The sequence below is a fragment of the Lepisosteus platostomus genome, chromosome 8 (genome assembly GCF_059453375.1).
Source record: "Lepisosteus platostomus isolate fLepPlt1 chromosome 8, fLepPlt1.hap1, whole genome shotgun sequence".
In the NCBI taxonomy this organism is placed as follows: Eukaryota; Metazoa; Chordata; class Actinopteri; order Semionotiformes; family Lepisosteidae; genus Lepisosteus; species Lepisosteus platostomus.
Genome location: NC_142618.1, coordinates 38661844 through 38678857, shown reverse-complemented (window position 1 = coordinate 38678857; position 17014 = coordinate 38661844). Strand labels below are relative to the sequence as shown.

General features: G+C 37.6%; 1 protein-coding gene across 4 annotated transcripts in view; it reads right to left on the bottom strand.

Annotated features, from left to right (window-relative positions):
- The window catches only part of slc12a7b (solute carrier family 12 member 7b), a 153316-nt gene extending 145148 nt beyond the window's left edge, over positions 1 to 8168 (bottom strand). For 2 of the 4 annotated variants that reach the window (XM_088643356.1, XM_088643360.1), the window contains exon 1: positions 7899 to 8166. In XM_088643356.1, the coding sequence (XP_088499482.1) occupies positions 7899 to 8049 (151 nt within the window). In that variant the 5' untranslated portion in view covers positions 8050 to 8166. Of the gene's footprint in view, positions 1 to 7898 lie in introns of all 4 variants that reach the window. The other 2 variants (XM_088643355.1, XM_088643359.1) reach the window with 2 other exon arrangements.
- Between the last annotated feature and the right edge of the window lie 8846 nt (positions 8169 to 17014).

Here is a 17014-nt window from a genome sequence, read left to right as displayed (position 1 = left end):
ATAAATAAAATCAGAATGTTTCAAATGCATAGTACAAATGTTGAAAAAAGTTCATATGCATCATTATACGTTTGTAAAAGAAAACACTTCACATACAGCATATGAATTGTTTGCCATAAAGTTGTGTACAAATGTAATATTATATCTCCTCTTTTTTGACAATTCAGAAATGCGTCATACTTTATCTTTCAGCTGCAGCCGTATCACCAACAATATTAATAAAGGCTTAAAACTAAATGAAGAAGGGTGATTTGCTATTGGCTGACTGTCTTAACATTGTATGTTTCACCACTTTTGATGGTGCAAAAAATGTTTTTGTCCCTGGTTATAGTTTTAAAACATTATTGTATTAAAATGTAAAAAGGATTAGATTTAATTACAGATATCAGATACAGCTTTTGCAAGCCTTAAAAAGTTTGCATCTCAAAACCTATTTCATTAAATAGAAAAAAAATTAAATAGAAGAAAAAATATAGAAAACTATTTTTAAAGGAGTATAAATGGCAGAAACAAGCTGCAAAATTAATAAAAACTTCTAATTATCTTAGATTTGTCAAACTTGGGGATCGGTGGAGGTGATTTACAATTCAAAAAAGTTTGGCAGAATGTTCAAGTAACCATGAAGAAATAACAAAGCAGGTGTTTTAGCTGCTTGTCATTTTGCTTAATGTTGCTGTACTCCTTATACGATACTGTGGTAGCTGAAGGGCTTTTATTTTGATAAAAATTAGGGTATTTACATACACCCCCTGATCATTCCCATCACTTAATGTCCCTAGATTCAGGCTGCTAAATTCACCTTGGTAAACTAATCATTGGTTAATGATTGTCAATCCCACAATCCAAAGACTTACAGGTAGACACATTAGGCACCGGCTCCACTTTGCAACACATTACTGGATAAGTGGATTAGAAAATGGATGGATTTGTAAGTCAGATTTGGAAAATTTTCCTTTTTTTTTTAGAAGACCTTTTGCTTTTTGAACATTCACTGGAGTTACACAGAAAACAATTCTGGGCATGACCAGTGCTCTCTTCTTACTGTATAATTACTGTAATTGAACACCAGGCCAGGAACAGGACACCAATGCTGACCCACAGCCATCTGACAGCTGCAGGATAGCGCCACTCAAACACAGACACCTGGCCAGCTACAGCACAGTGCCAGTCACACACAGACAATAGCCAGCTACTGGACAGCATTGCTCACACACAGACAATGGCCAGCTATAGGACAGAGTTGCTCACATACAGATACCAGCCAGCTATGGGACAGTACTGCTGAATCACAGACACCAGCCAGCTAAAGGACAGAACTGCTGACACACAGACAATGGCCAGCTACAAGACAGCACCACTCAAACACAGACAACCAGCCTGCTATGGGACAGTGCCAGTCACACACAGATAATGGGCAGCTACAGGACAGCGCTGCTCACACACACAGACAACAGCCAGTTACAAGACAGAACTTCTCACACTGACACTGACCAGCTACAGGACAGCACCACTCGCGCACAGAAAAATATAACCTCTTGACTGTGGCTTTATACTGAATACTGCACCATGCAATTAAAGTGTGTTACAGTTGATGACATCGAGCAGAGCTGCACAGTGAGCTGAATTCTCTGCTGTTCCAGGCTTTAAGTGTGTCTGCAGAGAAAAATAGCAGCTGAACTGGGCTTAACATCCATGTGGACTTTGTGGTTTTTTGTTCTTTTTATACAGAAGCCTTTTTGGGAGAAGAGTCATGGATTGTATTTGTCTTTTGAAAATTATAAGTGCTTCCAGTGCCTGAATATTTTCTCATTCTTTCCATTGTGATCTACAGGCATAATGAGAAAACCTTACAATAAATTAAGCATAATTGGCCAATATTCCTTTAGTTGTATGTGTTTTCATGTATGAGGCTATATTTAAAAGGAACTTCAGAGAAAATGTCCTTGCTGTTATGATTTAAAAATAGTGAATTCTTTCTGTCTTTAAATGACAACAAAAAATCAAAAACACATTGAATAAAAACCTTATTAAAACTAATTTATAAAATTGAATGTCAAATTTATTAATAAACTTTTATCTAGACAAAAACTCACCCTTTCCTTTTCTGTTGAAAAGAAAAGATCTTTGAATATACTGTACATTCAAATTTGAAAGTTATTCTTAAATGTGCCTTATAGCCCTAAGGGTTTGGGTTTCATTCCAGACACCTTTTGAAATTGAGCTGGCATGTTCTTTCTAGGTCTGCATGGGATTTTTTAATGTGTTAAACATACATTAGAACATAGGAAAGGTAAAAAAAGATTTCAAACAAGAGATGATTTAATATAGGTCAAATTATTTAATCTTCACAATTTTACATAGTAAATATGTACCTTCTTCACCATTAATTAAACAGATCCAGCCATTCAAAATGAGCGAGGTAAGTTGCGTTAAAACGCAGTAGTCATGGCGCAATATACCGCATGTTTTTTAAATATGATAATAGCATCCGGAAGTACCTTGTAAAACCACCAGGTGGAGCTAATAAACCTTAACGTCTCATGTACAGCATTTGAGCTGCTGCCAGAAAATGCCCGGTTTCGAATACCGGTCACTGCTGAGGGACAATCTTTTTCCAATTAAAAATTTAAATTAAACTTTTAATCATTTTAAACTGTGTATTACAGCATGTTAAACATTGAACATTAAAGAGTTGGTATATTTAATAAAAGCAAGATTGCTCAGTTGGACAAAAGTACACAACCTTCCACCTTCATCATAAATAATTTAATTAGTCATAAATGTTTTTAAAAATGAAATAAAAAATAAAATACAATGATGTGTTCCTGCCTACCTCAAACATCGCGTGACTTTAAAAGCTGACTTTAAAAAATGGTTAAGATGGGAGAAAGTCACCTTGTTCTTACAAGCGGCTCTGTTAAGCAGTTTGTGTTAACACAACACAACTTTGTCTGTCAGTGAAAAAAATGACTGCGGGCACTTTTCCTTCCCCCTTATATTCTCATGACCGAGTAGAATAGGCGAACCTTGCAATGAAAGACAGGTTCCCTTTGCCCAAGACTGGCAGGAAACAGTTGAAAATCGCCACACCCAGACTGTTAACTCAATCTACTTTTTTTAATAGCCTTGCAAATGAGCTCACACTGTAGAATATTCACTCGACACACCACAGGTGTCACATTTACTGTACATGTCAAACCAGTTGCTTTCCTTTTCGATTTTTTGTTCTCCATAGCGTCCGCTTTATCATTTATACAGTATGCCTATTCCAGAGACATTTTCATTGTCGATAATGATGCGGGGAGAGCATGTGGATTCCAAAACACTCTACAGCAGCAGAAGTGAGCAATTACCTGTTTGAAAATGAATGTGTTCCCAAAAGCATAAACCATACAATTATTGCAACATTTGCAAACATTCCTGATACATAACCACGTTATGTACTCTGCATTGTTCTATTTTATACCGTGACAGGAGAATACACACTGTACTAATTATTGTTGCTGCTGGGCTTCGAGCTTTGAGTCGCCTACTTACTTCTTTGACTAGCTTTCAGAGAAAGTAATTGCCCTTCCCTCTGCTTGTCTCACCTGTTCCCATTTTTAACCATTCTGTGTCTGAATCATAGCAGGTTGCAGGCTCTGTGTCATTTGTTCACAAATTTATTGACATCTGAAACATCGTGTCTCATAGTTGTTTTAATAAGCAAAGGTTATGAATACTGAAGAAAAAAATGACTGAAAAAGATACAAGAAGCTTGAAATTATTACTCTTTAATTAATACTGTTAATAATGACCAGATACATTATTATAGTTTCAGTGGTATTTTTAATACCGCTTTGTTATTCTAATTACAATATATACGATTTCATTTTAAGGCTTGAGGCATCTGTTAAATTGCCCCACTGAATAAAGTGTTTTGAATTAAACTGGTTGAACAGTTGACAGTATTCACATTTGCTAGTTCACATTTTCATTTCATTATTCATATAACTTAACATTGAATATGTTATGGAACACGTAATAGGTTTATTCCATGCTGAAAAGAGAAGAAAGAAAACACAATGTTTCTTTTACTGTGATAACGAGTGCACGTATTCATGGAAAAGGTTAATCACTTAAATCACTTAACTTTGAGTGTGTTGTGATATTTAGAAATACCTACAAATTCAATATAGTGTCGATAATATTTACTATTTTAGTTTTTCAAAGAAATGTTTGTTAGAAGAAAACTCATGGTAACAGCTGGGTTCGAACCCCTGACCTCCAGCATGCAAGGCACACACCTAAGCCATTACACCAACGTGCGCTTAACAACTTTAAAACTGTACATTATGTTCTCCATTACCACTATAAGAACAATACAAGCTGTCAAAAAGAATGTCAAACTGTTTCCAAAACATCCAAAATGTTTCCAAAATATTTTAGCTGCTTAGTTACACAACTTCATATTAATATTACTATGTATTAAATCAGTACAACACTCCTTCAAGAAAATAATGAGGACTGGGTTAAATATCCTGATTGGGCATATCCAGATGGGGGGATGTTAACTAGCCCTTTGGGAAAAAGGGGACAAAACCCCAAGATAAAACTACTAATAAGCTGGTGTGCAGTAACTGTAAAATAAACAGGGCATTTTTGGGAAAATTGTAAGAAATAGAATTGATTTCACAGTTAAACATGTCAAAAGCTGAAAAAAGAGCCTTGTGTGAAATAATAGATTAAAAAGATAAGAAACCACTTTGTTGCCTCCCTAAATTTATCTCAGGATTTAGTAAAAAACAAATAATCTTACAGTGTACAGTAAATGGTGTCCAGGTTCCCCTATTGGAGGACACAGGAGCACAGTTGTCCTGTTTATTGACCAAAACAGCAAAAAGATGTGATATAATGTTTTCTAAAGGGTGGCAGGAGACTACAGGAGTAGGGGGGCAGGGGTCGTGTTTAAAGGAGATACAAGCTGTCACAATAAGCTTGGGAAAAGATGTACAGTTTCAACTACAGATGTGGGTGGGGGACACACCAGACCTATTGGGCTGGGATGCTGTGCAGCATTTATAAGGAATTACTGTATGAGACAGCATTTATGTGAACTACCTCAATAAAGCTCTGGGGTATTGTGATTGTTTTACCTGGTGAGGGAATCCATAAGGCTGGGCTACTGCAAGTATTAGATCTTCTGACTGGAAAAAAGGTATATAACCAGCTACATAATAAAGCCAGGGTGAATTCCTTCTCAGAACAAGTTCGCCTAGTGACGAATTGGCTTAAGGAAGGTAGTGCAGTCTAAAGACAAAATTGCCCCTCCAGCAGAAACCATTTTTAATTATTTGAACCAAGCTTTCTTGCAGGCACTGGCCCTGGGCTGGATTCCCTCAGATGGATCATCTGAATGTAATCTGTATGTTAGTGAAAGAAATGGGTTGTGAGCTGCTGTGCTGGCACAGGAGCATGGAGGTAGGCATCATCTGGTGGGTGATTATTCAGCACCCCTTGATGCGGTGGCCAAGGGGCCGTGTTTATGTGTTGTGCAGGCTACCTGCCTGGCTATATAAACTGTGAAAAATCTGGTGTAGAACCAGCAGACCAAATGAAAAGATTGAAACTTGTAAATATACTAAATGGAAAAATTTATACAGATTCTATCTACACATGTGGTATATGCCACAATTTTGGATGGCTAAGGAGGAATAGGAATTTCTTCACCATGGCAGGGACTCCAGTTAAGAATGCTGGGTTTGTCTCTGAATAGTTAGAAGTTTGCAGCTGCCGACTGAAGTAGTTGTGGTAAAGTGTAAGTGACATAATAAAGAAATGTTTCCAGTAACACGGGGGAACAACTTTGCAGATGCAACTGCCAGGCAAGCAGCCCTGGGAGAGCAGGAGTCTGATACCCCTGTGAAACCTCTGTTGGTGAGAAGGGGACAGCTACAGGACACTCAGACTGAGGCCTCTAAAACAGAGAAATGGACATGGTTAGAAAAGAAAGTGGAGCTGCTGCATGATGATAGGGTGTGGTACTGCCAGCACACCGGATGCTCTGCATGCCCTCACAAATTAATGCCCTTTGTAGCCCAACAAATGCATTCTGTCGGACTCCCAGGTGTGAGTCAAATGGTGTGCTGGTTTTCCCAAATACGTTTCTTTTACTGTGATAACGAGCGCAAATATTCAGAGAAAGGGTTAAAACATTATAACTTTTTATGAAGTATATAAACTTATAATAGTCAAAGCGAGCACTTTTCAAAATACCACAGTACGGAACCAAATGAAAGACTTTGATGCTTAAAATCTTTAGGAAGAAAGTGGAATGCTGGTGTGAATTTTTTATACTACCAATACCAGCCATATAAAGTTTACATAATATGTTTATGTTCCTAAATCAATATCGTTTATGACCTTCAGACGCGTTATGCTCCTCTTCTTTTTATGCCCAGCTGCTAAAATTTCCCTTTAGTTGTAAAATGCCATATTCATATTCAATATTAAATGGATTAAAACATGCACAGTAAAGAGATTAAATGATTAAATCGTTTAACAAACAACCAATGCAACACAAGTGCCCCTGTCGGTCATTTTGGCCAGCCATTCAAGTACTGCGGTACAATGCGGTGAACTGTAGATAATTTTGTGCGGTACGGAGTTGTACCGTACATTTTGAATGGCTGCATCTGGATGCTGAGCAAATCACACATCATTCTCTGAAAATTGGAGAACATAAGCAAATTGTACTCAGAGGTGTCTATGTAAAAAATAATCCATGCTTGTGTATACACCCAGCTACATAATAAAACTGCTTACTTGTATTTGAAAGTACGTGTAAAACAAAATGAAGCCAGAGAGGTTGCATAAATATCTGAATTTCCAAAGGACAGTGCATCTGAGCGCAGGGTACTGTGACATTTTATTTCGCACGCAGCTGTTGTATTCAATTACCCATTTGAACTCGTCTGGTCTGTTATTCAAACGAGTAGAAATACAGGGAAATTATGAAATTCCTATAGGCAGTCAACAAAACTAAAGATTAGTTACACTGTTAGAAGATAACGGGATGGTTTCTGCAATATGTTTACATCAATGATTTGTTTAATTAAATGACAAACGCATATTAAGTTTTGGACACACTTTATAATATTTATGACAGTAAACCCGAAAGTGATTTTACAAAGTGCGGGGTGTACTGTATGTTAGGGCGAGGTAAACCGAGAAAACATTGTGTAAGGTCAAAAAGGAAGGATAATCCACATGACTAGCATTCATTTTCAATTCCCCACTCCCTGATTGAGACTTTTACAGTCTACCTACTAAAAAACGCAATCATTCAATGTCACAATTTGCATTTAATTGACATTCTTATCAGAGAGACATTACCAGAAGAAAGGTACAAGCATTAAATCTCCGGACTAGCATTGTAGCACGTACTGTACCGCTTCTTTCAGAAACTCAAGTCGTTCCAGTAGGAAACTGTAGAAATGCACATTTTTTCAAACTTACTACAATGTATATATGCATCTTGTGATAGTGACAATAAATAGTAAAAATAATTCATCTCGGAAAAAATGGTTTAAAACAATCTTCAGGAGAAGAGATTTATCAAGAGTCCTTACCCTGACCGGGTTATTACCCTAATTTGTAATAGATGTATGTACTAAATTACTGTAAAACGTAGTGCACCGTTCGATCTAGTAGTAAACTCAAAACTGAAAAGTAGAAATTTCGACCGCTTTATTGCTGCACTTTGACTTTCGTTTTTCTTTAATAGGTTTAATTGATTTATTTCTGGGAAACGGAACAAAAGCAGAAGTGCATTTCACAACAGTGCCACGCTAGGCTTATACTACTACGTATAATTACCACTACCATTATTACTACATTATAATCTTAAACTGTCTTACCGTATCTGTTGGGCTCCCTATTGTATTCCAAGATGGGCACTTCGTTATCCCTATGATTTGCATTGTCTTCTCCGCCTACAGGTAAAGTGCCAGCCTCAACAAAGTCGGCAGTGTTCCCAAAAGGGATAACAACAAACCTGTCGGTTAACATTAGTCACCTAAACCTTTTTTACTGCCAACGTTTGCCAAAGCAAAACTTTCTGGAGAAGTACACGGCGACAAGCCGTAGAACACACTTCAGTAGTCACAGAGCAACAATGTCAGTATCTTTAAGCTACATTTAGCGACACTAGCTTGGCAGCACCTTTCAAAATAAAAGCTCCCTAGAACCTGCCTCAGAAATAAAATCCTGGACCACATAAAGTCCCATTTACAGCACAACAACAATTTGTACATCCTCTACACTAGGTGCAATGTGATAAAGAGACCCACAGGTAATAGGAAATTACCGTTCTTCATACATTTTTTGCTTTCTTGCAATCTTTTTGGTGTTTTTATATCACTTCGTCTTTGCAAATTGACACAATACTGTGCACTGCTAGACAGGAAAAAGTGTAATTCCTGACAAAACAAAAATTTGTGCCTCTCCAAACGTAACTCAGATCTATTCTACAGACCCTCAGCTAATATAACATAAGCATGGTTTTCTCAGGTAAGCATCTTTGCAAATGTTGCTGGGTTTTATAAGACCACTTACTGTTCCCAGACTGGGACCGTGCAGTGACCGTTATCCGTTTTGCATAATAAACAGATTATAAAAACAGGAGGGCAGTTCTTACTGGACCTCGCTGGGGCGGACCTGCTGGAGTGTGGTGTGTTTGAACAGCTTGGTAAACTTACCGACGTCCCAAAAGAAAATAGCACTAAACAACTAGTCGAATTATAAAATGTCCAGTGTAACTAAAAGGCAATCTTCTTCCTACGAAGGGATGTTTGGTGGAGAGAGACCTACCGTCTCATACTTCTTACTCAAGCCGCCAATATTCCACACCGATTCGATCCAGGGTGTCCTACAGCGTGTCTTCTGCCCCGGCCATCTATGCGATCAAAACCACTAGGCTCCGGAGCAGCACTCTGATGCCCACCAGGTAGATACATCTGTTCTAATCAAACTATCTGTAATATTTGTGTGCTTCAGCAGTGAAACTGTATGTTGATTGGTGGAGGGCAGAGCGGGATTAAAGGCTGCTCAGGGTAACAGGCTATGGTGAATGTAGGAGTTAATGGGTTCGGAGTTACGAGTTAAAATAAAGAATTTGTTCAAATGGCACATCGTCATCCTGGATTATTATTTTCTACACTATATGTGTACAAGAAACAAGACACTATCCTATTCTCCTCTCCACATGTCCCGATGGCTGCCGGGCTGGGCACCATATGAGTTGGGTGCTGCATCACTGCCATGGATCCAAGAGGGACATCGTGGATATAGCTATCGTTTGGGAGGATTTTGCTGGTCTACAGAGATCTGCATGGAGTACCGACATACAGAATATATGATGGAATGATTATTACCCTCATTAATTAATTTTTTTTTTTACTGTATAATGTTAACATGCCCAAAGGTGACCTTGGACCCCAAGATTTTTTTTTTCTCCTTACTAAGAAGGTTTTGGTTCCTCTCCTCCGTTGTCGTCTGGTCTTTTCTGTTTTGTATTCACAACATGTATGGTCACTTGCATTGTTAAGCGCCTTGGGGCAACCTTGTTGTGAAAGGCAATATATAAAAATAAATTAAATTTAATTTAATCATTCTATCCATTTTTTATTATGAAGATAATATGGGATATTTAAGTGGAATTTAAACTAAGCAGTTTTCATTATTTCCAAAATGTTAAGATTCATTATTCATTGGAGTTAATTGCAAACTAAATCAACACTGAATCCTGGAACTTAAAAATGGCAAGGTTCAAAGCAGAGCAGCTCATAGTCGCTCATTTCTGTTTTTTGCAGCGCAGGATGCGTAAACTGGGAGGCAAGTTTTGTATTAACTTTCACTGCAGTTCACTCCAGATGATTCAAATGTCCATAAAAGTTTTAGGGTTTTATAGTTCCATTCATTTCGAAAGTAAGCGACTCAAACTCCGGAGTAACCCAGGTTGTGATTTGCTCATGAATTCTTCTGATCTTTCCTTTTCAAATGAAGGCACCAGCAAGTTTTAAAAATGCTCCTATTTCCCTGACGTAAAAGCTTTCCAATATTTCAGAATCCAATATGAAATGCTTCAGCGAGAGGAAGCCAAGAAGAACCTGCAGAGTTTCAGACAGGTATGCGATCTTTGCCAGCAGTATTGCAGTTGGGTTCAATAACTTACTGCATGTCTGTTGTAGCCAAAAAGAGCTTTCTATCTGCGATCCACCTGTGTTGTATCGCCGCCACCACAGCTCTCGTTTGTCATTTCTTCTATTAGTTGCATTTTGAAATGGTTGCTGGATGCCTTATTTCAAAACTTTTTTATAATGGGCACTTTAAACATCAAATGCCTCTGCAGTACATCATACTTCAAACGCGGACTTGTAAAACTGACTTTGTAGTCTGCATGGAAACTATACTGTCGCATCAGTATATTCCAGCTACTAGTGTTATCAGATCAACTCATCAGTTAAGCAGTTACATGTAAGTGCAGATCAAGTCATTAACTCCAGAGAATCTAAACTGCTAGGTAAAAGGGCACACTTTGGACAACTGCAGTTGTCCTGTGTGGAATGTAGCCCTGTGGTATAAGGTCAAAAGTTAAATGTTATCTAGTGCGTGACGTCTTGTTCACATTATGGCATTGTGCCAGAGAGAAGGTTAACTGGTTACTTCAAGTTTGAATCCTGTCATGATTAGAGTTGAAATAAAACTAGTCATTAAATGTGGCAAATTTAATCTTGTCTGCACCTCAAGATAGACAAGTTCCCAATTTCATGCTGGTGTCCAGTTCTTCTATTTGTTCTAAAGAAAGTTCCTCTAGATCACTCAACTGGAATAGTTAAATGGATCTTTATAGCAAGTCATGGATGTTAAGGGACTTTTTAAAATGTCTTGGAACCAAGTTCTGTGCAAAGCAAGAAGGCCAAAGAGACTAATCTTTCATAAGGCTAAATCCCTCTGATTCAGGACTGAAGCTGTTCTGGTTTTAGAGTCCCAGAAAGTCTTATCAAGTGCAATTGTATAAGTGTTGTAGATGTTGCTGACATGCTGTTATTTAGACAGCCTACCTGTTGAGAGCAAGACTGCCAGCATTAGCAGGAAATGCATCTGGCAGGGAGCCATGAGTTGTGCACATTCAACTAGCAAAATGGTTAAATCCTAACAATGAGAAACCCGCTACGTACATTAACGTACATTAACACCTCGCATGCTTACACCAATGCAAATAAAAATGTTTCAGGCATGAACAATTTTCTTCAATACAATTTCAATATTAATGTAATGTGGAAGTAGCCTACTTAAATTTGAGATTTTTATAGTGATGAACACTACATGGCAGTATTAGTAGTTTAGACTGCTTTAAGATTTTAAAAAAGGTACAACTCCTATTTGATAGTAATGTTTTGTGAAGAAATATAAATACTGATGGTTTGTGCTTGTAATGCTGCATCATTGGATTAACAAATCTTAGGCTTTTAGTGCCGTTGTGCCACATTTTAGGCACAAGCCTTTCAATGGTGGCAAGTAAATCCTTCCAACTATAACTATAACTTCTCTAATTTCTTTCCTAGAAACCAGCCTTGAATCCAGGCCCGTGATTGATTCCTTTTCCAAGAAGGTTGTGATAAAGACCATTGAAACCAAAGATGGCCATGTACAGTATGTATAAGTGATAAAATGAGCAAATTGTTTAAGAATCCATTAATGATATAGCTGTAAATGTAAACTAATTGTGCAGAAATGTATATTGTGCGTTTTTCTTTTCTCCAAGGGTAAGCAATGTTCTGGTTGTGGCTCAATCCTATAAAAACTTTGTGCTTTTTTAATCCTCTCTAAACTGAGACCACATGCAATGGTGTGTAATTCTAGGTATGACTTCAAATGAATCAAGAATGATGTGAAAGATGCACATCTCCCTAATGCTGACTTTTATACACTATATATTTCCTGGCTGGACAATTCTAATGTTGTGTATCAAGACTAACTTTTAGTGGTTTTTATGAACATTTATTTAGGTTTCTTCTTTGTAATATTATAGTCAGATAATTCAGTATCTGGATAACTGCTGTTGTATCCTTAAAATCTGGCCAAGACTCTAGTTTGGTACAGAAGTGACCAATCCTGGCCAACAGATTAAACATGTCCCGGACATATTTTTTTCCTCCACAGGCATTAGTGATTGGCGGAAATGGCAGTTTCCCTTTCTTGGATTCACATTGGTTATATGTAAATTGAGGACCATTACAGCTCAACCTATATCTTGTGTGCCAGCTCCTCAACCTCTATTTCTGCTACTTGGTTCTTGCTGTACCTTTTCAAATGGGTTTTCTTTTTGGCAGGTGATTAGTGAATCAACCCAACACCAAGATGAACTGCAGTGATTTAGCACGTCCCTACAAAAAATGGCTATAAAAGAAGAATTTTGCACGGCAAAATTGAATTACCTGAGCTTTTTTTGAAACTGCTTTAAAGGTGCCTTTTTTTACAATAATCTGGAGTGCTGGTTAGTAATTGGAGCAGGTGTTAGATTTCATACCATTCACCGATGTCTCTAGGTTACATTTGGTCAAGTGCCTTTTTCATTAAAATTAAACAATGCATAAAGTTATTGCTTCTGTATGTTAATAAACCCTGTGGGTGAAGTTATTGTCTTGTGTGTTAATTTGAACACATGGCATCCCAGTAAGCCATTTGGAAGAAATTATAAATGTTGCACAATTTTTACATTCCTATAACACTCAATGTTATGATGTTTAGCTGTGAGAAATCAAATCTAGATAGAAAGATGCAATATCAAAAACTTTGCTCTTCAAAATCTAATTTCACTTCAGTGCACAGTTACCTTAAGGAGCCATCTATTTAGTTGAAAGGCCAAGAACCTGTGTGTCAAAAAAGTGACTTGCAAGATATCTGCAAATATCTGTAAGCGTGTTTCAAGCTATCATTAAACCATGACAAGTGTTCTGTACATATCTCTACAGAAGCAAGAGAAGGGTGTCTAACCATTTTAAAGACCTTTAACTTCAACCACTAATAGGTTGAAAGCACTCTATCACAGCTTAGGTCATGCTGTTGAAAATGGTTGTTAAAGTGGCGAAGATAAGGATATCCATATGCTGTTGTAGATGTGGCAAAAGGTGGTGGGATCAAAGGACCAAACTGAAACCTTTAAAGACAGGGTTACAAATCCAACATTAACACTATTCCTGCAGTCATGCAGGGTAGTGGAAGCTTTGTGTTTATAGTTCAGCTTTTCAGCAGGGACTGGGAAGCTTCTCAAGAATGAACGGGATGTATCAAAGTAATCTCAAATGGGGAGGAAATCTTTTGGTTTTAATCAATGACAAGAATTCCCGTTTTGGCATCAAAACAATCCAAAGCACAAAGCCAAAACTGCCCTGGGGTGATAAACTAAAAACTCAAGACTGGCTTATTTAAAGTCCCGCCATGAATCCTGTCTTTTTTTTAACAGTTTCAATATACCATTTTTCCAGATTTTCATTGTTCAAACAATTCAATAACTAATTGCACAGTTTCAATTAATACAACCAACATTACTGCTTTAGTGCTGATTTACAACATATTGTGCAATGTCTTTAACTCTTGCACATTTAGCTTAGCTTACCGAAAGGCTAAATTAGTTTAAACAAATTTGTAGAATAAATGCATTGTAACAGCGATTTACTTTTATCAAAAACTTTATAGCCACAACATCCAATCATTCGTTTTGTGCTCATTTTATGAAGAATCTATGAGGTTTTAAACAGTTTTATCAACCTGCAAAATGATATGGAAACCAGACACGAATTAGTGTGCAAAATGTTCTGGTGGTGCCTTTTGACCCTTGCCAGAACCGCAGATTCCATATCACTGCCAGTGCCAAACATTATCTACAGGATAAACTGTTAAACAGCCTTTAAGCTTGTTCTCAACCCATTAAGGAGATTTCATGGTGTGTATTATCTTGAAGAAATCTTGTTTAAATACATTGATTACAAAGTTAAAATACAATAAACTATCTATAAAATATGAGTTTGTAATAACATTTAAATTCTCTGGAATTATCATGTGAATAAAAAAATTATATTCAAAGGTCAGCTGGCCAAGTATTCTTGGTGATTTAAACTACCTGTTGGGAAACAAGAGACTGGCTGGGTTCCATGGTCCGACTTCTTTAGCTGCTTGCACTGTGCTGACAGTGTCCTGCAGAGAGGTCAGAGAGACAGAGGAGAGGGCATCACCTAGCATTACCTCCTCTGAAGTAGCATTGTGCTGACATTTGTCTTTAAATAGTCTGTGCTGCTCTTGTTTGGGCCCAGCCACGTATTTGCATGGGAGAAAACTTGTTTTGTCAGCTCAGTGAAGTTGGCCCCCCTGCAGAAAGCACAAACAATGAAACCCACCTCATTCGTTTGTGCTACATTTGTGCCAGTTTGTGCCATTGAAAGTAGCGTTTGTGCCGCTTTCATTTCCGAGATATAGCAACTTGTTTTTTCGGGGATGTGACGTCACTCAGCCTCCCTACAATGTTGTAGAGAAATCAAACCAGTCTCATTCGTTAGGGCTATGTTTGTGCCGGATTGTGCAGTTGAAAGTAACTTCCCAGCTTCTTTCTTTCCCAAGATATAGCACCTTCTTTTTGGGGGGTGTGACAATGTCGTAGGGGAACCAGACCAGTCTCATTAGTTTATGCTGCGTTTGTGCAGGTTTGTGCCATTGAAAGTACCTTACCACCTGCTTTCTTTCCCAAGATATAGCACCTTCTTTTTTGGGTGATCATGTGACCATGCACGATGACTTTGACCTCTAGTGACCCCGTCTGTTGAGTTCAAGCGCTCTGTTACTGGTGTGAGAGTAACAGTTAGCAAATTTTGTTATTCTGTTTGCCCAGGTGGGGTCAGCAGTTGATTTTGCTTTTAATACCAGTATCTTCTGTGCGTTTATGTGAACAGGAAAACAACAAATTGTCATCAATATCATACTTTAATCAAAACAGTTGCAGATGTAGCCTTAAAAGGCAAACATTAGCAAGCAACTGCATGTTCTTAGAAAGAACACATCTCACAACTTTAACTAGCACATCTCAATTTTTAGTAGCTGTATCCTCTTGAAAAATCTGAAGTAGTCGGTTGACCCAGGTAGTTCATAATGTAACTGCAAAACATTGGGAAATCTACCATCTCGAACATGCAGAGCCATGGAAATATTGGAAAATATTTTTATTTTATTTAAAATAACCAAATATATATCTAAGGTCTTAAAAGTCAGTCATTATCCATATCTTTGTATTTACAGTGCTCTTACATGCAAACATTAGGTCAAAGTCCTTTTATATGTGTATTCCTGGTCAATCCTTGGTTTAGAATACAGTGTGGGACACACCCTGACCTCTGAAGACACAGATATGAGTGCCTTTGTTAAGTCGTCATATTTCTCCCACTTGAAATTGTGTCTTTTGCAGTGTGCAATGTAATGACACAGGACATGTTTGCTTGTCCAGCTCCGGGATGTCACCCATCCCCCCCAGCAAACAGCACAATCACTGAAACCCACTGCATTTCTTAGTGCTGCATTTGTGCCGGTTTGTGCTGTTGAAAGTATCGTTTGTGCTGCTTTTATTATCGAGATATAGCGCCTTGTTCTTTCGGGTAATCACGTGACTGTCTACAAGAAAGTTTAAAGGTACCAACCCACTCTGTACTTTTAATTACCCGATGTGATGAAAATAACGGGAGCAAGCTTCTCTACGAATTGCAATTGTAATCTATATTCACAACTGTAACAATATTTTTCAAGTTTCACTGACATGTGTAACAATCATTATAATGTTCTCGACAAATGAAGCTTTCAAAGAGGTCTTCGCTGGAGATGCAGGCAATATACCAGAAATCAGTTCAACTCTAAACACTGGGGTCAACTTATCGTAGATCACAATTGAAAGATCTGATGGTTGTGATCTTTCTGTATTCACGTCATACAGAAAGATCACAACCAGGGAGGCGTTATATTGAAATGCAATCCACTCCACCGGACTGCTCAAAATGCAAACCCGTTGTTTTCATCACATCAAATAATTAAAAGTACTGTAGCTGTGTTGGTTAACTTCTGAGGTCTGCATGTGTGAAACAGTATGCCTTACCATTACATATGCATCCTCTGGAAGATCATGATGTCCAGAGATGTTTTTGTCCTTCAAACCAAAAAGAGATTGTTAAGTGGTGTCCACATTAGGCCATATTGAGCATTAACATTCAATATTTACATCAATTCTGATTAATTCATTGAGAATATGAAACAAAACATTTATACAAGCAATATACACAATAGAATACACAACAGATTGAATACACAATACAAGTTACTGTTATATACTGTAAGTGACTGACAATATTCCAATAAGTAGTTCAAGTAGGTAGCTGTGTTAGCATTTGTAGGCTGCAAAGGAACAAGTAAAAGTTTATTCAGTGCTGAAAATAGAAGAACAAAAAAACATTTCAATGTTCTCGAACCCAAAGAAGGCTCCACAGCCAAAGCATTGTGTTGCTTTTCTTCTCTTTTCAGCATGGAATAAACTTTAACTTGTTCCTTATATTCCAATAAGCTTAATTTAACATACATGGCTACCATATAAACTTTGACATTACAAATGGTCAGGATGTTTCTGTAAAGGGTGATCTGATAGAATATTCTGATTCCCACAACAGATTTGATTTACATGTCTCTAAACCAATTCAGTCCCTCCTGTAAGGTCCTGGTACATAAGAGTAAAGCTCAGACTACACCACTTACCGTGTCCCAGCTTCAAGAAGAGTATCATTGTCACTATCCTTGTTTTCCACTCATGAGACAAATTACATTGATGTCATGTCTGGTCTCAGAGGGTGCTTTTGAGTCCTGTCTGTTTAAAGACAAACTCAATGATCCGAGTATTATCTGGACTCACAGTTACTTGGATGATGCTATCCGATTCAACTGTGTA